The 24,512-nt window shown below is 44.7% G+C and overlaps 1 protein-coding gene across 7 annotated transcripts in view; it reads right to left on the bottom strand.

Annotated features, from left to right (window-relative positions):
* HIPK2 (homeodomain interacting protein kinase 2) overlaps nt 1-24,512 on the bottom strand; it is a 165,965-nt gene that overhangs the window by 34,543 nt on the left and 106,910 nt on the right. For 4 of the 7 annotated variants that reach the window (XM_083574188.1, XM_083574191.1, XM_083574187.1 and 1 more), the window contains exons 3-9: nt 15,880-16,003; nt 12,920-13,039; nt 11,619-11,705; nt 10,817-11,001; nt 8,504-8,666; nt 6,733-6,955; nt 1,553-1,674 (exon numbers count right to left, since the gene is read on the bottom strand). In XM_083574188.1, the coding sequence (XP_083430314.1) occupies nt 1,553-1,674; nt 6,733-6,955; nt 8,504-8,666; nt 10,817-11,001; nt 11,619-11,705; nt 12,920-13,039; nt 15,880-16,003 (1,024 nt within the window). The remainder of the gene's footprint in view (nt 1-1,552; nt 1,675-6,732; nt 6,956-8,503; nt 8,667-10,816; nt 11,002-11,618; nt 11,706-12,919; nt 13,040-15,879; nt 16,004-24,512) is intronic. The other 3 variants (XM_083574192.1, XM_083574193.1, XM_083574190.1) reach the window with 1 other exon arrangement.

The following is a 24,512-nucleotide window of genomic DNA, read 5'->3' as shown; positions in this document are numbered from 1 at the left end:
AACAGGAGGCACCACTTAGTTAATGAAAAGGAAATCAGGCAAGCTTCAAGTTCTTTTCCATACTGCCTTTCCCAGATAAGCTGGGCTGGCAGCAGGCAAAAGGAAAAGGACTGAACTAACACTCGCTGGAATGCTATCCAGGCAAGGCAACGCTTTGGCAGGATTTTGGAGTCTGCTGATGCCTGAGAACGCTGGAATGCTCTGGCACAGACAACAACATTCGCTCTGACGCACTGATTCAAAGTGAATTAGTCTGGAATACAAGGGGGCTCATATAATGGGATGGTCAGAGTCCCCAAGGCTGCATATGCATGCCTATGTTTCAAAGCACACGGTTTCCCCAAAGAATCCTGGGAACTATAGTTTGCTATGGCTGCTGGGAACTGTAGCTCTGTGAAAGGTAAACTAATAATCCCTGGGATTCTTTAAATGTAAGGTGTGTATGCAGCCTAAGTGTCTGGCAGCACAGCCTAAGTGTTTGGCAGCTGTGGTCGAATGCCCCACACCCTGTATGGAGCTGCCTTATAAAGAGTCAGACCTTTGCTGCACCTGACCTAAAATGACCTCTGCTATATTCTTAGTGCACCATGTTCAGTGATGTCATTATTAATATTTAGACTTTATTTCCCTAACATAATGAAGAGAAGATGTAGAACAGATCGTTCATCCTCAATGTCTTTTTTTTTTTTTTTTTTTTGGTCTTTGGGACAAGTGGATTTTAAAAAATGGATAGCAAATTCTGTGAAACAGCATGGTGTTCTCAGGCGCCATTAGACTGAGTTCATAGACCACTTAAAGAATATACAAATTTGTCAGCCCAAATTCATAGGAATCTAAATGAAACAAGGTCAAGAAATATCAATATATAATCAACATTTTAAAATCGGCAATCACCATGAGTAGGAATCATTAAATGTGAAAAAAAGGAATACCGTTGTGTTGTGGAATCATCTTATTAAATGCAGATGTTCCTCACTGTCAAAGAAGGTGCTCCCTGTATTTTCCTATGCCTTTTATTTTATGTCTCACACTCGTGAGTTTTTAATTAAAGTATTCACACTATACTTCGTAAACTTCTTCCCCGCCCCTAGCCCTTTTTGGCCCTTTTCTAACCCCTGGGTTTTTATTCAACCTGATCCCAGGGGGTCAATAGTGAGAGCTTTGGGGAATCTGCATTAGTGAGAGACTCTAGGGAATTAAAAGCTGGTGGGTAAAAAAACTGCAGCATCATGAACCCTTTAATAGTCAAAATCCAAATTAGCATCCACACACAAGCGGCACTCTCCTAATTAATAAACTGAAAAAATAGTTGCTCTCTGCATCCAACTCTTTGCATTATGACTGACAGCTTACAGTAAGAGCTGTTCGACAGTGGAATGGATTTCCTCGGAAGATGGTGGACTCTCCTTCCTTGGAGGTTTTTAAGCGGAGGTTGGGTGGCCATCTATCATGTACAATCTAGTTGAGATTCCTGCACTGCAGGAGGTTGGACCAGATGACTCTCAGGGTCCCTTAAACAACTCTACAATTCTACGGTTCTATTCAAATTTACCTGTGCTAAAAGTCCTGGCTGGATCTGAAGGGGCTGAGCCCCAGGAGCCTGAGTGACGATTGGAACAGCGTTCTCCATCCGGACTGAATACCCAGCATGCTTTGAAGGGGATGTCTGTAACCCTGTGAAAAGAAAAGATAAAAAGTGTTAGCCATCATCAGTTGTTTTTCTAGGAACAAGCACCTTAAACTCTCCTGGGCAACTCTCCTCTCTGGCCAGACGGACTTTCTGGTTGACAATCATGCCATTTTATCACATCGAAACCTGCCATTTGAACATGTCTCTTCTCACATTCCATGCACTGGCCGAAGCGGATTACTCCTGGTTTAGGTGAATAAATTGTTATCACTCAGAACCATAGGCCAGAACGATTCAATACAAAAAGAAACACAAAGCACATACAGAAGCACAAGTCAATGTAACGTGTTTCACTAAACACGTATACAATAAAATAATTGAACTGTAAGGCTTCACCACCCGAACACAGGGTCCACAGACCCTCCACATAGATTAATATATGGGTGCTACAAATACAAGGGAGAAAAAGAATACCTCACTCACCCCACTAGGACTTTTTTTTGAAGGCTGGCTCTGCTATTTCCAGCAGTACCTCAGGCAAATAATCATTAGAAAGGAAATTACTAGCTTTAGATTTCATAAAGCCTGAAACTGTAATTCTAGCATCATCACCACCACAGCTCAGATCTATCAATTTATTTCAGGAGAAATTTGATTTTCCACTAGCTAGCTTTTTCTTAGGCAGGAAGGAGTTTCTCCTTTGTATTACTCCACCTTATTGCTCTCCACAGAGTTCTCCGCAATGTCTGTACACGGTTATAATAATATGCCAACCTAGACTGGGCATTCAATTTCAGTTGTGGCCTAGCCAATGATAAGCAAAGCTGGACCCACTAGGCCAGTTTTTAGCATCTCTGAAAATCAGGCTCTACAATCCTGTGAATGCAGACTATACCTCAATCCAATAAAGGAGGCTCTTCAACCCAGATCCTTTTTGGCTTCCCTCACCATTTGAGGCGGGACAGACGGTTCCTGCTTGGTGGTGGCACCCTTACTGTGGAATTCTCTCCCCAGGGAAACTTGCCTTGCGCCTGCCTTGACATCTTTTGGGAGCCAAGGAAACACGTTCTTCTTTTCCTGGACTGCTTAAAATCCACTGTGAATTAATTTTATGCTGCTTTTACATCTGCAGACTCGTTTTATGCTACTTCTGCTGATTGTTTTAATGTTGCTGTTTTAATCTGCCTTATTGTAATTTAATATATGCAGCAACACCTTTCATACACCATACGCTCATTAAAAAAGAGTCATACCCAACCTTACAAAGGCTTAGTGGTTTTAACTTTTTGTAAGTCACCCTGGGAAGCTGTTGGAGGGTGAGGTATAAATCCCTGTGATAAATTAAATTAAATAAACAGAAGTGAGGACCTGCCAACTCAGAGCAAATATGCTGCATTCGGAAGGCTGAAAAGAGCATAGCGATACGGATATAACTGAGTCAAATGATATTGAAACACTTTGTGAGCATTCAAACTCTCTTGGTTGATCTTGAACTGTGATATAGGAACCACCGGCGGTCGCTTTGCCCGTTCAAGTCAACCCTGAAACCGCAATGACAGCAACAGAGGAAAGCCAGATGATTGTGACGGTAACAGAGGAAAAGCCAAGTGATTCACTGAGCTTTCCATCACATACTGAAGAGGCCAGCTAGCTTCAGTGTAAATGCTAACACGCAACCTGAAAAGCTCATTGCCTCTCCAGCAAGCAGCTGCAGTGGGGTCTTCAGAGCTGGGGTAGTAGCTGTCATCCCACCCATGGAACATCAGGCTTCACCAACCTAGTCCCATCCGGGAGATTTGGGCTACAATTTCCATCAGGATTGGCAGCCTAAAACATATGGAATGCACCAGGTTGGCAAAGGCAGAGCTACATGTTTTTTGGGTGGGGTGGAGAAGTGTGGCACCTAGTTGAACACGAGGGGTTGGGAACCTGTGGGCCAAGCCTGACCCACGAAGGGGTCCAATTTGGCCTGCAAGGTCAGTTTACCCAAACCACGACCACCCGCAGACACCACTGTGTGCAGTTACCAAAAAGAGTGCTGCTGGAACCAGCAAGTCCACCTTTTCGTCTCCTCCCCAAAATCGCCAAACACCCTTCTCCCTGCCCCAGTCTGGGACATATAACCCACACAGGGTTTTGCCACTTTTGAATGGACCACTGGGAAGTGGGCATCGTGGCTTGACTTCAACAGAAACAAATTTAAGCAATTAAAACTTTTAAAATCCAAAAACTGACAGGAAGAGAGTTTTAACCCCAAATAGCAACACCGGGGACACAGGGCCTGGATAAGAAAAAACAACAACAGCAAAACAAGGCAGAAGGAACAACAAAAAAGGAGGCGCGTTTCCATTCCCTTCTGAAAAAGAGAAGAAATTCTGTGCCTGTGTTTTTTTATCTGTTTATGTTTTGTGTTGCTTTGAATGGTTGCTACTGTCCTTGAGCCGTTGGGATGGGGTGGAGTAGGAATTAAGTGGAGTCAATACATCTATTTTTGTGCCACTTCCCAATAGCTTCCCAATACAGGCTGGCTGAATGCCACAGCTGAAAAAGAGACATCTCCGTCTCCGGAGGAAGCGCCGCCTGTTGCTACACACAAGGGGAGAAATTAAGACTCCAGCAGCCTGTCATCCTTTCTGCCATCCTGCCTTTTGAGCTGAAGAAATAATTGAGGATAAAAATTTGCCCAAAATAGTCAAAATGCCCTTTGTAGCTTTTGTAAATAAGACTCAGGGGACTTTTCAGGATTTCACCCTCAAGCTCTTTTATGTTATTTTAACCCCGCATAAAAAGGATAAAACGTCTGCTGCACAGCAGTGCGCCGAGACATCAATATCTGCAAAGAACTTTAATATCTTTGGATAAAAATGAGAGAGAGAGAGAGAGAGAGAGAGAGAGAGAGAGAGAGAGAGAGAGAAGGAGCCAGGTGGCAGCAGCGCAGGCTGCCAGACGGCAGCAGAACCCAGATGTGTGCGAAGGCAGGGACAGCTCCTGGGTAGAAGAAATGGGTCTTTTCTTCAGTTTCCCTGTCCCAAATCCCACCAAGTAAACCCCCTCCCAAAAAACTGACCATGGCTGTAGTGCATTGCAACCCAACCCATGCACATCTACCTGCACCCTTGTTCAACACATCTGCCAAAGGTTAGGATCACATCACACAGCTGTGTATTGGGTGCAGCTATACTGATGGGTCAGGGGAATATTCCGTCTTAGGCAAAGCTTTGATTTATTGAGTCATGCTTTTCTAACCTGATGGCTTAGTCCTGGATATCCCTTTCCCCAGGACTAGAGGTCCCCACACCAACTACCTAGGTCTCTGGACATTTCTCATGTGCACACCCACCCACCCTTTCTCCCAGGAACACAGGAGCAGAAGGTACGGTGAGACAGGCATGGGCTTCAGAAGTGGCCAGTTAGCTGCCCGTGAGGCTACTCAGCAGAGGAGGAAGCACATGAAAATACCTATTGGAATCAGGGCCTGAATGAAAGCCAGGAATGGTAGGGCTTCCAGCTCTTATGTAGGCCTCCAGTCTAAGCTCTCACCCAAGCTCCATCCTTCCTGACCTGAGGAAACAGGCAGTTATTCTGCTCCTTTATGGGTCTGCCCAAAACGCATGTGGTTTCCCCTAATGGGGACAAAGAATAGCTTAGCAGCAGCAGCAGCACTATAAGCTTTTCTGAACCAATGCCCAGGCTGAATCTATGAAATTATCTGCAGGAGGATTATTTCTCAGTCACGTTACTAGCCAGGAAAACGGAGTTAGTTAACATTCCAAGAGAGACTCATTTCAGACACCATACCCGTAAGGGCACCGAGCGGACCAGGTTGGCAATCAACCAAGCATTACTTTAACCCAAGCCTCATAGCTCTCCAGCTACTAAACTACTGCAACATGCTCTGCGTGACTTTCACCGACGACATTTCAGAAGCTGCAAAGGGCCAAGGAAGTCTTGCTTTCTCGTGCAACTGCGTCACCAGGAGCATATTTATGCCACCGCTTCAGGAGATACATTTTGTCTCCCACAGACTTCTTGAGTATTATTAAAATACAGTGGTACCTTGGTTCCTGAACGGCTTAGTTGTCGAACAAATCGGCTCCTGAATGCCGCAAACTTGGAAGTGTTCTGGTTTGAAAATGTTTTTCGGAAGCTGATCGTCCGCCGTGGCTTCCGCTTGAGTGCAGGAAGGTCCTGCAGCCAATCAGAAGCCGAGCCTTGGTTTTCGAACTGTTTCGGGAGTCGAACAGACTCCCAGGATGGATTAAGTTTGAGAACCAAGGTACCGCTGTACTCAAATACTCCGCCGTGAAGCTCCAGTTCAGATTATACCAGGTCAGACTGGCTCATCTGTCTAGCCCAGGGGTCTGCAACCTTTAAGACAAAAAGAGCCACTTGGACCCATTTCCGAAGGAAAAAAAACCTGGGAGCCGCAAAACCGGGAAGGTGACGTCGGGACGGTGCGTGACTAACGCGCGCACCGCCCCCATGCGACATCACAGCCAGTACCGCGCCCGCCACAGTGGGGAGTGTCGGGGCGCACAATGCGCCTCCTCCCCTCGCTAGTATCCGCCCCGGAGCCGCGGCAAAGGTGTAAAAGAGCCACATGCGGCTCCGGAGCCGCGGGTTGCCGACCCCTGGCCTAGTCCAAGATCAACTACCCTGTTTGCCTGTGGCTCCTCAAGGTCTCAAGAAGAGGCCTTTCCATCTTTTTACTGAGGCGCCTAAGGACTCAGCCTGGGCGGCCCTGAATGCAACACAGGTCCTCTTCTTCTGATTGGTGGCCCCTCTCTGGTTGATGCTGCCTCCACAGTCAGAGGCAGGGGTGCTTCTGAACGCCACAGGAGAGGAGAGTGCTCTTGTCTGAGGGTCCTGCTTGCGGATTTCCCACAGGCATCTGGGTGGCTGGACTAGATGGGTCTTTGGTCTTGGCTAGCAGGTTCTTCTTAACTTCTACCTGGGTTTCGTTTCTCGTTTCTGCATGCCAAGCATATCTCCTTTGTCAATGCTAGGAGCATCCCAGAGAAATGCACTGGCCCGATAAGCAGAAACGCTTCGAATGAGACAAGGGAATGGCAGGTTTGTAGCAGATAAGCAGCGTCTCTTACCTTGGAAGCCTGGAGGACACACGATGAGGGCTTGCTGGAAGGGGTCGGGGCGAGCACATATCTGCGCTGTCCCCGTCTGCAGGGGGACGCTCCTCTGGGCCACCGCGGCCATGGAGGCTGCCGAGGGCTGGTAGAGTGCAGATTGGTAGTTTAGTATGGAGACTTCAGGGTTGGCTAAGGAAATAGTGGCACTGGTGGTGGAGGTGGGAGCCAGGGTGGTGGCCTAAAGGAGTGGTGGGATTTAAAATGGAATAAAAACATAATATGAAGGAGATGGCAATGTTGGAAAAAAGATAATAATAATAATAATAATAATAATAATAATAATAATAATAATAATGGAAGGTAATATAAATAAGGCAAGACAACAAGTTGCAAAAAGGAAAGGCAAGCAACATAAAGAAGGGAAGCAGAAAGAGGGGAGGAGGGTATAAGTAAAAAGGTGGAAGCTAAGGATGTGTAAGGATGAAGACTTTTCTTTAGCCATTGCATGGACCACTGTTCTGCTCATGTTTGAGGAATGATCAGAATACAACAACAACAACGGCAACAACTGGGGAGCACTGAGCCTGCAGCCCCCCCAAAAGCAGCCGGTAGCATCAAGGTCAGGAATTTGTCATTGCCAACATCCCCTGCAATGTGTGCGTGTGTGTTTTGTGGGGGAAAGGAAGGATCTACCAGTCCAATTCAATACACGTCTACTCTGAAGAAAGTACCACTACGTTCATTAAGACTTCATCTCGCGTAATCGGGCAAAGGAATGCGGCCTGCATTTCTTGTGTGTCCGTATATGAGAAAGAATGCAGGAGGGTAAGTGCACTGTTGTCATGCAGGTACAGAATGATGCATATACGTTTCTGCCTATGAAAAGGAAGACTGGAAAATTGCTAAATATTTTTATGTGTTTAATTCCTTAATCCTATAATGTGTGTGAATGACTTGATCCGCAGTTGGTGGCTTGGCTCACTTTGATGAGTTACCTGCTCGGCACACCAGCTGTTTTCCGCTTTCTGAATGAGGCTTGTGGATTACATGACTCTGTAAGGGCCTTATATTAGGCGTGGGTGACAGCAGGATATTTGCAGGCATATGCAGTTACTAGATACTGGGAGAATTTTTGGTGTTTCTGCCCTCTGACACGTATGGCGCTGCCTGCATACTAGATTTTTAAAAAGGATATTAAAAATTATTTTTTCAAGAAACACGTATTCTGTTCAAGAATTTGGATTCTTTAAAACCAAGAACATCTGCTGAGGGTGAGTGGGAAGCAAAATATATATGCAAACCTGTCTTGCCCCTCGAAAGGATATTTCCTTCTCCTCCACCTGCAGAGGTGGAATGACAAAGAAGGAAGTCTATCAGGCTCTCCTCATGAAATTATGGACTGTTGAGGGCAGCTATGGAAGCTATGGAAGACTGAAATAATGGCCTTATAGTGAGTCAATTGATTGGTCTGTTTACCCTGACTGAGAGAAGCTCTCTTGAGCATAGAGGGCTTTCTTTTAGATAGAGCAGCCAGGGATTTATTGTGGGTCCCTTTGCTGACCTGTTGCCCTTCCTGTAAACTGCAAGTGCCTTTATTCTGCACCAAATGCCAAAATCTTGTGATCACGCAGAGTGGGGAATATACAGATCCCTTTCCACTAATAAGAGTTAATCAAGAATCTGGTGAAGTCTTTGTGTGTGGAAAAGTTTCAAAGAGAGTTGGCCAAGCCTGCATACACACACGCAAACACACACACAGAGACTGCATTATGATGGTTCCCCTCACCTGGTTATGAACTGTATTGAGCTGGTTGTTGAAGGTCATGGTAAGGTTGGTTGATGTGCTTGGGGCCACGTGGGTGATGAATGGGGTCTTGCTCTGATTCACTGTGTCGTACATGTTCACCCGCCGCTTGCAAATCTCCATGTTCTGGAAACAGGACTTGACACTGTTTATGAGAAAGAGGGCATGAAGAAGCAGGAAAGCCAAAGGGATACTGCCCATTTCACCACTGATGTACATACACCACAAACTTAAATTGTTTGGTAGACATGACTTCTTTCTAGGAAATAAGAGAACTGCTGTTCTGCCAGAGGAGTGGCAAGAGGCAGCTAGTATTCCCAACCCTATCAGACTTGCCACGCTACAGTTCCTGGGATTGTTTGAGGGCAGCTATGGAATCTACTGTTACAAAACAGAAACAAGGATGCAATGTTGGTGTGTTCCAAGGCTCAAAAGCCTCACAATGATCTGTACTATCAATGAAGCATCAGTTGCGAATCATAGCCTATTTTCTGTGCAGTTTACATTGTTGCTTGTTGTCCTCAATCCTTAAAACCACTCCAGCCCTGAAACCAAACCTCAGCAAGTTTAAATATTCTAGGAATGCCAGAAACAGGAGAAGCCCCCGCTCCGAAACACACTACAGAGAGCAGTTCCAAAGCTGAGTCCCTGCTACTAACATGATCCCTGTAGCAAGCAGACCCAGTGGACGCTCCTTACCATTTTCTGCCCCTTCATTTGTATAAAGATCAAATAAAATAAAAAGGAATGTAACTTTATGACAGTTTGGATGTCATGCATGAGCACATTCCCTTAGTTGTGCAAAGAAGCTCTACTGCAAGAAACATATTCTCTGGGGTCAATAAGTCCAGCTTCCCACTTTGTGGCAAGATTCCAGAGTGATCAATAGCTCCTGAGAAATGCTCATCCAAACACCTCTTCGCGTGTAACTACAGGTTACTTGAAAACACCCAGCTGCTACTGAAAGTAAGAGTCCTGTGTCTTGCTGCCCTCCTGACCTCTGTCATGTTTAATACAGCTTATCTTGTCTTGTGGTATAAAAATGGAACTCACAGCCAAATGATGTGGGGCAAGGGCAAGCAAATGCAAAACGTCATGACATCACAGCAGCAGGCAAGTTGCGCTTCACATTACAGAAATGTGTTAATAAGGCTTGTGGCCGCCATTTTCAGAAGTGGTTTCCACCCTCAGGAAAGAAAGTGTTTCCATGACTTCCCTCAGCAACTTTGGCCACATTCACACCCTACATTTAGAGTGCTATTAAAATACTTCAAACAGTCATGGCTTCCCTGCAAAGTATTCTGGGAACTGCAGTTTGTTAAGGGTGCTGAGAGGAGATCCCTATATTTCCCTCACAGAGGGACAATTCCCAGAGTTCCCCGTGGAGAGGGACTGATTGTTCAATAACTCTGAGAGCTGTAGCTCTTGGAAGGGAATAGGAGCCTCCTAACAACTATAAGCAGTCTTATAATGAACTACAACTCCCAGAATTATTTGGTGGAAGCCATGACTGTTAAAAAGGTTCACCTGGCGCATTAATTATACATCTTTAGGCACCAAGCGAAAACGTCCCTCTTCAACCAGGCCTTGGGCTGATTAACATTGTACAACCTTTAAATGTGTCTGTAGGAAGGGGAGGTTTTTTTGTGTGCTAACTATTAATTTGTGGTTTTATCCTGTATTTTCATCTCCCTGAGATCTTTGAATGAATTTATTACGTTTATAAATTTAATATAAAATAATAATAAATAGATAAAATAGAAGTGGCACCATAGTATTTTAAAAATGTATGGTGTGAATGTGGCCTTTCCTTAAAAAAAAATATATTTTTTTATTAAAGGTTTTCTTGAATTACAAAAGTACACAGAGTGTCCCTGTTTTCTGTTCATAGAATCTTGTCTCTCACCCTGCTGGGATGACAGACAGATCCTGGCAGTGAAACTTCTGATTTTGGAGTCCACTCACCTACCTTATCCTCCCACAGAGTTACTGCATGAAAATTAATCCTACCACCTGTAGAAGGTAGGGAACAGGTGAACAAGCCACCAAAACATATCGCTCATTCCTGAATAATGTCTCACTGGCCCAGAGCTGCTAAAGCAACTCAGTTTAGGCCTTGTCAGGACCAGGAGATGGCAGCTACACTTATCAAAACATTCTTGCCATGATAATGGTTTTCCTGGCATCCAGGTCCTGTTGGTATTCACTCTGCTTGGCTGCGATTCAAATTCAAAGCACATTTGGGCAGAAACTGCTCCAAGACCTGCAACCCAAAGCAGAGAGAAAGGAGCTTACTGGGTGCTATGGGGGAAGTCCAGCAAGTGCGTCATGGTGACAAATGGGTGGTTGAGGGTTTCGATCGGTGTTATCCTCTTATCCGCGTCTATCGTCAACATCTTCTTTAACAGATCTATGAACTCCCGCCGGTCTGCCTTTTCAACCAACATATCACTGCCTTCCAAGTCTGTTGTCATATTCACCTGAAAGGAAAAACTGAATCAGTAGCAAAACTACATTTCTGGAAGTCCTGGGTCTAGAGAATTCACACCCAGCCTGATGCCTACACGTGTTTGGCAGGATCAGGGGAACAGTCTGCGAAAGATCAAAGATTCACAGAGTCCTCAACCGCGCAGGCAAAGCTAGCATTCAGACACTCTCCCTTTGTGCAAGTTGCTTCACAGCAGGCATAGGCAAACTCGGCTCTCCAGATGTTTGGGGACTACGACTCCCATCATCCCTGACCACTGATCCTGTTAGCTAGGAATGGTGGGAGTTGTAGTCCCAAAACATCTGGAGGGTTGATTTTGCCTATGCCTGCCCCACAGGTTATAACAAATGCATGGAGGGCCCTTACATGTACTGTGATGTACACACATAAGGCCTTTCACATGGCACCAAAGGCATGGCCGAGGAATATGACCAGTGAGTGCAGCAGCAACAAATTGAGCAGACCCACAGGGGTGTCCCCCCACATTATTTAAGCATATAACACCAAAATTCTCCAATGGGAGTTTGCACAAGAATGGAGAATACATTGTTATCCTGCGGTGGGTTATATGGCTGGATATTACCCTGAATATTTCACCAACGTTCTTACCTGTGCCATATCATCCAAACAATTGAAAATATACTTTCTTGCTTCTTTTGACTTGATCCCCGTCTCTGCCTCATGATCATCCGGTGTCTGTTCAGAACCAAGAAAAAGTCAGTTACCTGCATCTGCTCTGAACTCTATTTAACCTTCATTGCTACTCCAGGTAGGCACCACAAAACCTTCCACCCCTTTCGGCCGAGCTCCCAAGTAGCTTTATTGGTTGTTTTACATATTGTCCATCTCACATGAAATTGCACAGGAATTAAAGTAAATCCATGAGTTTCAAGACCGCTGCTAAATCAGATGTGAGCTGCAGACTCGGTAACACACGGTTGTAGAGGGAAACAGTGGCATCCTTCCCCTATTCAATGTTTGTGTAAAGCTTTTTTACATTATTTGTGGGAGGCGGGGAACAGGGTCATGCTACTAACAGAACGGATGCAAGGAATAGATGTTTGGTCACCCTAGACTTGGAGCCCCACTTGGCTTTGGTTTTTTTGGGAGGTGCTACCATACTCAATGGACGCGGGTGGCGCTGTGGGTTAAACCACAGAGCCTAGGACTTGCCGATCAGAAGGTCAGCGGTTCGAATCCCCGCGACGGGGTGAGCTCCCATTGCTCGGTCCCTGCTCCTGCCAACCTAGCAGTTCGAAAGCATGCCAGTGCAAGTAGAGAATTAGGTACCGCTCCGGCAGGAAGGTAAAAGGCATTTCCGTGTGCTGCTCTGGTTCGCCAGAAGTGGCTTAGTCATGCTGGCCACATGACCCGGAAGCTGTATACCGGCTCCCTTGGCCAATAAAGCGAGATGAGTGCCACAACCCCAGAGTCGGTCACGACTGGACCTAATGGTCAGGGGTCCCTTTACCTTTACCATACTCAACAAATGGTAACCACAGCCTTTCCCCTCACTATATTTATATTTATCGTAAGAGCAATGTGGTGGTGTATAGAATTAGTTTCTGGATGTTTAGCCTGTGTTTGAAACAGGATGATGTATTAAAGGGGCATTTGGTATGATCCGGCATGGCTCATCTGATGTTCTTATGCAAAGAGACAACATTCTCTCCCAAAACAATCCCAGCAGGGAGGTGAGGAGGAGTCCAGCCTACTTCACGGAGCCCTTTCTATGAATCTGCAAACATTTTGAAGACCTGAGGCATTAATTTGCCAAGCCACCCAAAAGCCACATCACGTTGTTGCAGCAACTGCCTATCAGCCCGCCTTAATGCCCACAGGCCTCAATAAGGTTTCGGTATTATGAGATGCAGGCCCCGACGAAGGAAGCTGAGAAGCAACATCTTCACCTTTAGCCTCCACAGCGGATACGGCGAATCTGTATCTCTGTTGAAAAATCTCGTAGTCTTCGTCCCTGCACTCAGTAAATACTCAGCTGGCAAGCCCTGCGTCTGCGAAATATATCGGATCTGTAAGAGAAGGATAAGAAAGAAGCCCAGATTTATCTTGCCAGGATCTGTAGTATGTTGGGGGCTGGAATAGGGGAGGGGGGGTCTTTAGGTATCTAAAGCAGCAAAAGAAATAATGGGAGGAAATGGGAGTGAGGGCATGGAAAGTTTGCCTCAAACCAAGGACTGAAAAGGAAGGCAAGGGCCCACAAACTTTAACCATTAGTAATATTTATGATGTATTAAGAGGCTAAATAACTAGGTGCTATAAAATTATCTTTCCTTCTGCAGTTAAACTCCACCGCACTCCTCCTTTAGCCTTTGAAGCCTGCGGACATACGTTGCTTTATCCATAAACTGCAAAGATAAAGGGAGAGCAGTGAAGGTATAAGAGTGTGTGTATGCCTTGCGGGCATGCTTTATTTGCCAAAGAGCCTTTTACAACTTTGGCTTTGATCCTCAAATGTTAATTTCAGGAGGACTTGTTTGAGCAAGATGCCATGAAGGCCGGGTTGCGTCCCCTCCGCCATCTTTTTCCGAATGAAAGAAGTTTAGGTCTGTATGTTCCATCCCACCAAACAGCTCTCACCATGGACAGCTGGTAGCCCCAGGGCACATCCTACGTGAAGATGCACCCAACCACTTCAGTGGGGTTCAGATGAGAATCACAATGTGGATAGGAAGGCATAAGAATAATCGTCTACACCCCTAGACAAAGAAGCTGAGGTCAAGTGCATCCTTTGGGTGCTGCAGATCCCAGGAATAAATCCCTGGAGTCCCTGGTTTTAAAAGGGAGCAGACTGAGACTCTGGAGAGCTGCTGCCTGTCAAAGTGGACAGTACTGTGCTGGATCAATAATCCAACCTGGTACAAAGCACCTTCCTAAGTACCTGTTAGCTATATGAGCAGAAATCTGTTTCCACGGAAGGCTCTTTTTTGCCAGATTGCAGCATATTTGCTGAATTTGTGGTATGGCCATTAAAACTCTTCTGTCTGCTTGCCTCGTAACATGAACCTATTTTATACTGCGAATGTGTTCTATTTTCTTTTGACTGTTATTTGATTGGTTCTACTATTTTTAGAGCTGGTGCCAATTATCATAATACTGTCTACTGGTTTAAGCTGCCGTTTTTATTTTTTATATTATTATTTCATTATTGTCGAATGAACAAACAAATAAATTTCTTGAATAGAAGCAAGGAGGCGAACTGGGGCTTTGAACCAACCATCTTCCAAATGTCACCTCTACAGAAAGTCTCAAAGACCGTGGCAGTGAAACCGGGGAACTGGGAAAGGCAACTCCAAATTTTGAAAAACTAGATTTTGGCTGCATAGACTTTTGTGCTGATTATAGTCGCAGATATTTGGCATTCAATTGATGGTTGAGCAAAAGGTAGGGTTGCCACCATTTTTTGTGGCCTTGCTCCTGTTTCTTTAAGCAGCAGCCCGATAAACAGAAAATTAAGCAGGCAAAATGTTCTGCAGCATGGAGAGAAGCGATGTGCAAGGCTTTATCTGCTGAATGCCTTTGTGTCGTACCATTGCTAAAGGCACTGGAACAAAACAGGCGATAATGCCAGGAACAGGCTCACCAACTTTTTTTTTCTGAGAAGCTCAACAGCTGCTTGACAATAAGCAAAGTTTTTGCAGGCAAAGTTTTTCCCATCACTGTGCTACCTTCAGTGTTAAACCGAACGGTGGGCTCCTAGAAAACAGCCTAGCCCAAGGATCTCCCTGCCCTTTGACTTAGGCCTCTGCTGCTGCCCCTCCTACGGCGATGATGCAAGAGGAGTGTTAACGTGAATGAGCGTTCACTTGCTTCTCAATCCTTAGAATGGGAATGGGGAACTTGCAGCCCTTCTGAGGTTCTTGGACTACAATTTCCATCATCCCTGACCGTATGGGCTAGGGCTGATGGAAGATGGAGTCTAGCCATGCCTGGAGGGCCACAGGTTCTCCACCTCTGCCTCAGAACATGTCCTCAGTGGCAACAAGAGGCAACTGATGCTGCAATGTAGATAACAAATAAACCTGCATTGATACTTGCTGTTACAGTGGAGTAAGGATGCCTGCTTTGTTCACTGTTTGACCAGACACCCATCTACAGAGCTTCCTAGCCACCTGGAAGTTAGACGCTTGCTTGACAGATCACCTAGGCGGTCAGCCCTTAAAGGCACAGTACTACCAAAACACTACAGACGAACAATTAAAAAGTGGTCTCAGGAGTTAAAAGTACAGGTAAGGTCATTTCAAGATAGTAAGGAAGAGCGAAGAAGAAGGAGGGACATAAAGACACATGAAGATAGAAAAAGGACTAGAGTCATACACAATCTTTGTCTTTATGGGCACTACTGGTCCAAAACCAAGCTGGCTTTCCACTCTTAACTCCCAATGCAATGGATAAAGAGGCCTCACCACAGAGTTAAAAAGGTACAGAGTGGCACTACTTGTTGAATTGGGGCCATGTGGCCCCTTGGTGTTGCAGTGGGAGATAAGAGAACGTAGTCTGAAGTTACATGAAACCCCCACCTTGATGAAGGCAAGCTGGGCTGATGCTGGTCAGTGACTGGGTGACCAGTAGGGAACCATATCTGGGCTGCCTTGGGTCCCACGATGGTGGAAAAGTGAGATATAAATGCCATAAAATACTGTAAACAGATCAAGCAATCCACCCACCTTGTTCAACACACTCTGGCCAATGAAGAATCATGACCAATGGCAGCTCAGTTTCCCCCCTGAAACTCCAGATTGTGTGTCACTCTTGCCTCCCCCCCCCCCCATTCCCTCCTCCCCTCAATCTCTATGGGAGGAAAGTACGCACCACTCTTGCCCAAGTAAATAAAAGAGGCAGCAATACCAACCTGGTCGTACTCTGAAGCTCCTGGATATAGCGGCCAGCCCAAGAAAAGCTCTGCAATTACACACCCCAGAGACCACATGTCAATTGCTTCACAGAAGGGTAAACCGAGGATGATTTCAGGGGCTCTGTGGAAGAACAACAGGAGAGAGAGAGAGCATTAGCTATTGCAAAACATAGCTGTTTCATTATGAGATGGACAGGGGTGAGGGACCTGTAACCTTCCAGACGTCGCTGGACTACAACTCCCATGATCCCTGACTATTGGCCATGCTGGTTGGGTCTGATGGGAGTTAAAGTCCAACCACATCGGACATCAAATAGACTGTGTTCTACAGGCATCCTGCAATAGAAAAATAAGGCTTATATTGCAATCCTACTAGTTACGCTTACTCAGAAGTAATCCCAACAGGACTGACTGACAAGTAAGTGCATGCAAGATTATAGCTTTAAAGCATTTATTGTGCAGATGACTATGGGTATAAATAAAAGGGAAAAAAGGACTAAGAGTTCTCAAAGGGCCACCCTCCCCCAAAAAAGTTTATTAGAATTGTTAATGCCTAGCAAGTTTCGGGAGGAAATTACTTCTTTGATGCAATTTTTAATGCTGCAACACTACAGAAAAAAAGATACAACTGAGACTTCTTCATTGGCCAAAAGGCACAGAAAACCTGTCCATAAAAAGGTGTTAACTTCTGTTGCTAGAAACAGGACTATTATTATTATCTATTTCATTTCTATGCCGCTTTATACTTTTAAGTTAAAAAATCTCAATGTAGTTTACAACCTACATTAAAACAACAATCCTGAATAAAACATTACTGAAAAAAGTTAAATATAAAGTATACATTCAAAGCAACATAATTAACGGGAAATAAAAATAGTATCTTAAAGGTTTCAAAAGGAAACATTACAAAGGAGGTCAAGTACAGAATGCACATTTAACGCAGCAAAGTTCTAAAAAGAAAACACCTTAAAACATTTCAAAAGAAAACATTCCTAAATGAAGTCAAAAATAAAATGTACATTTGAGGCAGCATAATAAGCAAGAGCATGGCCCTGAGCTGAAGGAACAACCCCTTTTAGAAACTGATAAATTACTGCACAGAGGTTTGTTTGTTTTTTAGTTTTGTTTTAGTGGCTGATATACAACTATTTATAATATTTGTTTCTGATTTGTATTATTGGAGATTAAATGTTTTTTCCTCTCTCTCTGCTGCTGCCATTATTATTATTATTATTATTATTATTATTATTATTATTATTATTTTGTGGGGAGGCTATCCTTCCTTTCCACTATATATGCAGCACTCAGGTTCGTTACTGTAAGCTGCTTTGAATACATTTTGGAATAGCAATGTAACCTTAGATTAATGACTACAGGCCAGTTCAGATATTTTCTTCCATTGTAAGAGCAGTCCCATTTTGTTTAGCAGTGTATGGTGAGATCTCCCAGATCTCAGCTGCAGCAGGATCCACAATCTGTAAATACTGGGGAGAGGTATGCATTTGCTCAATTTTCACTGCAGTATCCATAGTTAAATTCATTATCTTTCAAACCCAGGAAGTCAGATTTCTTAAAACACACGCACACACACAACCCTGCAATCAGTAAGTTGACAAGAAGCTAGACCTTAGGAAAATCCCATGGGGGGAAAAGGTCAGCTCAGCTAGTCTCCAAGCCCATTCAAGCCTTTGACAGACAGCCAAGTGTTTCTATCTCTCTCCCCCCCATCCTGTCTAGAGTCCCTTTTACATTTCTTTGCGATGAATATTTAACCCGTTTTCACCAAAAAGGGAAAGTCTTGCTTGAAATTATTGAGACCCAGGTTCACACACATGGCAGCTTAACTGCTCCTCAGACTGTAACCATGTGCATGCAAAAGATTTCAGAGATTCTGTATCTTTAATATTTGTGTAATAGACGGCATTTTGGCCGAAGCATGCAGGAGTGAGGAAAGCTGCACCTACCAAAATTATATTGCTAATATGCAAGCCCTGTCCTCCTTTACATCTGGTTGCTCTTAGCAAAAGAATATGAATGCCTGGGATAGCTCAGTTGGTGGAGCATAAGACCTTTAATCTCAGGGTTGTGAGTTTGAGCCCTATGTTGGGTAAAAGATTCCTGCATTGCAGAAGTTGGACTAGATGAGCCTCAGGGGTCCCTTCCAACGTTCCAATTCTATGATTTCATGACCTGCCACACGGTCAGCTACTGAACCTAGGAACTATGGCTGTACTCAGGTGATCCTCCAAATTACTGTTTACAAGATCCTGAAAAAGCACTGCTCATATTCTCCTCTCCTCCTCCTCTTTGGCACGGGGCTTAATTCATTGCACTCAGTTTTAATCAAACCACAGTTTGCTATCATCATGCCCCCAACAGGAAACTGTGGTTTGCCTGGTTTTTCCATACCAGGATTGCAAACCACAATTTGATCTCGGTTTGCAATCTTGATCTGGAGCGATCACTTGAACCACAGTTTGTTGGTTTTGTTGTACAGCAAACTATGGTTTGAATTAAACAGGATGCAATGAATTCATCCCTAGGCATGAGAGGAGAAGGGAAGGAGAAATGTGCAAACAAATCCAAGTTTGGAGGATTTGCTGAAAGCAGTTCAAGCGATATTCTTTTTAGGCACTAGTTAGGAGGAATAAAAGAGAGCAGCTTTCCCTCACACCCTTGTAGCAAAACTTCACCACAGAAAAGGTTGCTGTCTGCAGCCATGGGGCTGAGGGTGAAAGCAAAAGCACAAGAGCAATTGGGTATATACAGGGTGAGTCTTTTAAAAGAGGCCCCGTGGAACATGTGTACAGTGGTACCTCAGGTTACATATGCTTCAGGTTACAGACGCTTCAGGTTACAGACTCTGCTAAGCCAGAAATAGTACCTTGGGTTAAGAACTTTGCTTCAGGATGAGAACAGAAATCGTGCTCCGGCGGCGTGGCGGCAGCAGGAGGCCCCATTAGCTAAAGCGGTGCTTCAGGTTAAGAACAGTTTCATGTTAAGAACGGACCTCTGGAACAAATTAAGTACTTAACCTGAGGTACCACTGTATATGCTCCATAGGGCTCCTTCCAGATGAGTTAATAAGGGCTTGGGTTGAGCTCCTCTTCTCTCTCCTCACCGTCACCAAAAAAATCTGGTGCTGGACCTACCTAAAGGCACCATTACTCTAGATCTTATACTGTATGTTTCTACCTGGAAGAACAGTTTTTCAGCTTTCCACTTTGGGTGGTTTGATGTATATACACAACCCCAACGGATAGGAGCGAGACCCTCTGTGAACTGCCTGGAAAACACATCCTTCTGATGTAAAATAATCAATACGAACATCCTGTAACTATCCACTTGATCACTGTTTGTATCTCAGAAGGGAATAGAGCAGCTTTCATGAACACAGCACAGCGTTCGCTTCAAAAGGATTCGCTCGCAATTTTTCCCAGCCCCTTTTCTGTGTGTGTGTGAAATTGCAGCTTGACGCGCTTCTCAGCGCAAAGGAGGAGACTTTTCCCCACCTACTTACTGCTGAGTTATCAAGCTCATCTGACAGCTTATTTGACCGCACATGCTCAGGCGGTCTAAGCTAGTAACCAAGTCTCTGCAACCAGCCTCTGGGAACACAGCCTGAGAGCAACTTGTTCTCCTGTCGTATCAATGCAATTATGCAAAGCAAATTCCACAGTCTGGTATTCTACTGCATTTGGGAAAATACACAGGCTCCCTAGAAGCCTGGTCCTCTGGGTTGGAGCACACCAAATCTGCACCATTTTTTAATGTTAGGATCAGTGCATTAGGCTTACATCAAGGGAAACGAGACTTTGCTGCGATACCTATCTATGCTGTGCATGCCTTCTTCCACCCTGTTCTAAACTTCTTGTCCTGAAAGGTGGGAGATTTTGTGCATTGTCAACTCCTCCTTCACTTTCTCCCCTACACACACACACTACAGCAAGCAAGAATCTTAGATCAGAATGTGTGAAAGCCAAGCTGTACAATCAGCAAACTTGTATGATCATCCTTGATGTGCTAGTTTTATATATGCAGGGAAGCCGTTCCCAGCATGTATAAAATACAGTGGTACCTCAGGTTACATACGCTTCAGGTTACAGACTCCGCTAACCCAGAAATAGTGCTTCAGGTTAAGAACTTTGCTTCAGGATAAGAACAGAAATCGTGCTCCAGCAGCGCGGCGGCAGCAGGAGGCCCCATTAGCTAAAGTGGTGCTTCAGGTTAAGAACTGTTTCAGGTTAAGAACAGACCTCCAGAATGAATTAAGTACTTAACCCGAGGTACCACTGTATGGGGAACCATTCAAACATTTGATCCACCAACTGAGGGCTGAAGTTCTGCAGTCTGCCAACAGATACATGTTATGTCTCTGCTGATCATGCAACTCAGATCAAGCACGCAGATACCGGGGATGCAAAAAGCTTCATTGCCATGCTTTTCAGAAGAAGGCTATTAGAAAAGAACAGCTGATTATTTCTGGAACTCTCCTGTAATGTTGACCATTACTTACCACATTCCATGGCAATGAGTTCCAAACAGCAGTGTTGTGGTGTATGGGAAATAAATGTTTCCTTTTGTTCATTATTGCCTTGCTGTATGCTGATTGCATTGCATGCTTTGTTCAGATCAAGTTATTATGTAAAACACTAAGGAGGTTTCCACTCTTGACACTAAAAGTGCTTTTTTGTATTTTGCAGATCTGTAATATGAATATTAAAACCTACACAGCTAGAATGTAGAATCAATTTCAAATGGTCCTCTTCCTCTTTATATCCCACGTTAGCAACATGCATATAAATAGCAGAAGAGAGGGTCAAAGGTGCTTTTAGTGTCATCTGTGAAAATGCTCTGCACAATATATGTGTAACATTGATGTATTTAAAAATGTTAAAGATATTACATACTTGCCCCCCGCCAAAGTATGCTGACAGTTTAAAATGTCTTGCTTCTCCATTTGCAAGTTAGTCTGCTGTCTTAGCACTTCCTGGCAGTGCATGTCAGCTCTGCAATTTGCAGCAACCAGGAATGAGAAAGCAGGCTTTTATTTTCTTACCAAGGAACAAAATGATACCAAACTTTGGGTAGTGCAGGGACAGAGAGCACTGCTGAAGAGTAAAGTTTTCTGAGAGCGCAAAAGAGTAAAAAGTTTGAACACCATGTTTTGCACTGGAATTTTATTTAAACGGCTTCATCTAGACCTGCAATAAATACAGTGGTGCCCCGCAAGACGAATGCCTCGCAAAACGAAAAACGCGCAAGACGAAAGGGTTTTTTGGTTTTTGCGTCTCTTCGCTAGACGATTTTCCCTATGGGCTTGCTTCGCAAGACGAAACGTCTTGCGAGTTCTTGCGAGTTTGTTTCCTTTTTCTTAAAGCCGCTAAGCCGTTAATAGCCGCTAAGCCGTTAATAGCCGCTAAGCCGCTAATAGCCGCTAAGCCGCTAATAGCCGTGCTTCGCAAGACGAAAAAACCGCAAGACGAAGAGACTCGCGGAACGGATTAATTTCGTCTTGCGAGGCACCACTGTACACAGGATAGATACAGTCATACCTCGGGTTGAAGTAGCTTCAAGTTAAGTATTTTCGGGTTGCGCTCCGCGGCGACCCAGAAGTAATGGAGTGCGTTACTTCCGGGTTTTGCTGCTCACACATGCGCAGACGCAGCAAAACGTGACCCGTGCACACGCAGATGCGTGTTACGTTTACTTCAGGATGCGAACGGGGCTCCGGAACGGATCCCATTCGTATCCAGAGGTACCAATGTACCTGCATATTCATTTTGGTCAAGTGCCAGCATGACTAAGCCACTTCTGGCGAACCAGAGCAGCGCACGGAAACACCATTTACCTTCCTGCCGGAGCGCTACTTATTTATCTACTTACACTTTGATGTGCTTTCGAACTGCTAGGTTGGCAGGAGCTGGGACCGAGCAACGGGAGCTCATCCCGTCGTGGGGATTCAAACCGCTGACCTTCTGATTGGCAAGTCCTAGGCTCTATGGTTTAACCTACAGCGCAGTTATAACGTACGGGCAGCTAAAATCAGCTGCCCACTTCCTCAGTTCCCACCCCTTCTACCCTGTATTCAAATCTAATTCCTGCACCAAGCAATCGGGGAAGATTTGGATCAAAGTGCCTGTCACGCTGCTGGGGTTTGGGCGCCCCGCTCCTTCCAGCCCTGTCTTCCCCTTGGAACTGAGTAACAGCAGGACTTGCATCTTTGCAACAGCTGTTTCGTTTTGGTTTGGGACCTGCCATCCTCAACCTCTCAAGCTGCAAAACCAGCACACCAGGGCCCTGAGCTCTCCTCCTCGCTCTGCTCACAATTCCCTGGCGGAAGAAGCCTCGCCTCGCCATTGGTCGGCCCTCGCCATGTGACTCTCTGCCAACGTTCCACCTGCCTCCAGCAGAATATTTACTTTAGTGACCCTGCTCTGTGGCAGGGTAATTTCATTGTCTGGTGTTTCTGTCAGAGAAATTAATTACTGCTCCTACTCACCAGCTCCCTTGCCCGCACGTCACAGAAACATTAAAAGCAACTGCCAGGGACTTTCAGCTTCCACAGCTTGGACTGTTTGGGAGCTAGATCCTCTCTGAATGCCAAACCTGCCTCAGAATACCATATAACACCTGCAGGAACCTAGCCAGCACAGGAAGGGATTTTATTGCCTGTTCCTAGCTGGACAAGCATATACATATTGAAAAATGGGGAAGGGAGGAATAAATCTGCATGCAACCCCCCCACTATCTTGGCTATCCACTTAGAGAATACTTGGTTCTCAAACTTAATCCGTTCCGGAAGTCCGTTCCAAAACCAAAGTGTTCCAAAACCAAGGTGCGCTTTCCCATAGAAAGTAATGCAAAACAGATTAATCCATCCCAGACTTTTAAAAACAACCCCTAAAACAGCAATTTAACATGAATTTTACTATCTAACAAGACCATTGATTCATAAAATGACATCAATAAACAATGTACTGCAGTCACACAATCAATCAATCAATCAGTAGCTGAACTGGGTTCCACACAGTCACAAAACAAAACAAAAAAAGCCGCAAAAACAAAAACGCGAAATAAATAGCAAAAACAGACCTCAGCGTAACACTCAAAATGGAAGCGTGGCACTCAAATCATCAGCGTTAACACTCAAATTGTCAGCATAACACTCAAATCGGAAGCGTAACACTCAAAATGGAGCACGTTCAGCTTTCGAAAAAAGTTCGCAGACGGGAACAATTGCTTCTGGGTTTGCAGTGTTTGGGTTCCAAGTTGTCTGAGGACCAAGGCATTTGAGAACCAAGGTACCACTGTATTACAAATAGATAAAGCACCCAGGGCCTCTTCAAAAGTGCAATAAATGTCTGACGCAGAAAAGCATTTCTGGGTGAGGAATGGCGCACAACCTAAGTGCAGATCATCTGCAGTAAAAGACCAAACTGAAGGGGGCCGTAGTTCAGATGTAATGGCAAACCGCAGTTTGTCATTAGGAAAATGAGCCTGCATGAGACTCAACACTCCCTCTGCCTCTCTGTTTTGTGCACGCGAGGCGACCTCCACATTTTCTTTTGAACTAACCACGCAGTTCTACATTTCAACTGAACTTTGGGGTGTAACCTAAGCACAACTAGCAGCCGCCCACTGAAGAAAGAGCTCTCAAGTCCGATGGTGCAGTTGCATCCTGCGTTGTTGATCTTGCGTTGGGACGACATGGCCTCCAATATCCCTTCCAACATGAGGATTCCATAATAGGCTGAAGCACAGTATAGATTCCAGTAATGTCTTTTGGTACATTGATGTCACTCCTGGGAAAGAACTTTGAGCCACTCTGTTGAGAAGACATGCCCCCTTGCAAGCTCCAGCACACTTGAATATGGCCCAAGGCTTCTTATTGGAAACCCATAAACCCCAACTTTTTCCTTGTACCCTCACCCATCCCTAGGAAGCTCTTAGCTCAGCTTTCACCACCCTGGTGCCCTCTAGATGTTTTGGACTACAACTCCCATTAGCCCCAGTTGGCACAAGCTCTCTGGGGCTGATGGGAGATGTAGTCTAAAACCGTTGGAAGGTACCAAGTTGGTGAAGGCTCTTCTGGCTTATACTGTATGTATCTGAAAACATAACAGCTAAAAATGTTTAATAAAAATGATAAGCAAAGAAATAAATAAGAAGCTTAAATTTAGTATGCTTTGCAACACTCCATATTACTTGGATCAATTATTTTTTTCATGTCTGAGGGTAACCAAGTTCAAAATATTGCACTGCAAATGCAACATGCTCATCAATTGAAAATTTAACATCTGGCATCTTTAGGAAAGTGATATACCAATCATGCTAATTGCATGCAATGAAAATATGCAAATTAGCTGAGGACCTCTGGTTCAAGACATGTTCCTGATGGGACCTTAAGTGCTATGCAAGTTTCTCATCTCTGCCCTGTAATCCATTCACAGGCTGCATGCCTTGGCATCTTGGTTTTTTATCTCTCCTTTGAAAATGGTATTTGTTTTGACACCTCCCCAGCCTTCCAGCTCAGCTTTTTAACCTGTTTTCCAGAGACTTGGGATTTCATAGGTCACACAGAGTTGAATTGCAGCTGCTGAGCCTGAAGAGCGAAATATTTAATAAGA

Source organism: Podarcis filfolensis (assembly GCF_964270895.1).
Source record: "Podarcis filfolensis genome assembly, chromosome: 10".
Classification (NCBI taxonomy): Eukaryota; Metazoa; Chordata; class Lepidosauria; order Squamata; family Lacertidae; genus Podarcis; species Podarcis filfolensis.
The sequence above is the reverse complement of the archived record's forward strand: the minus strand, read 5'-3'. Positions and strand labels throughout refer to the sequence as shown.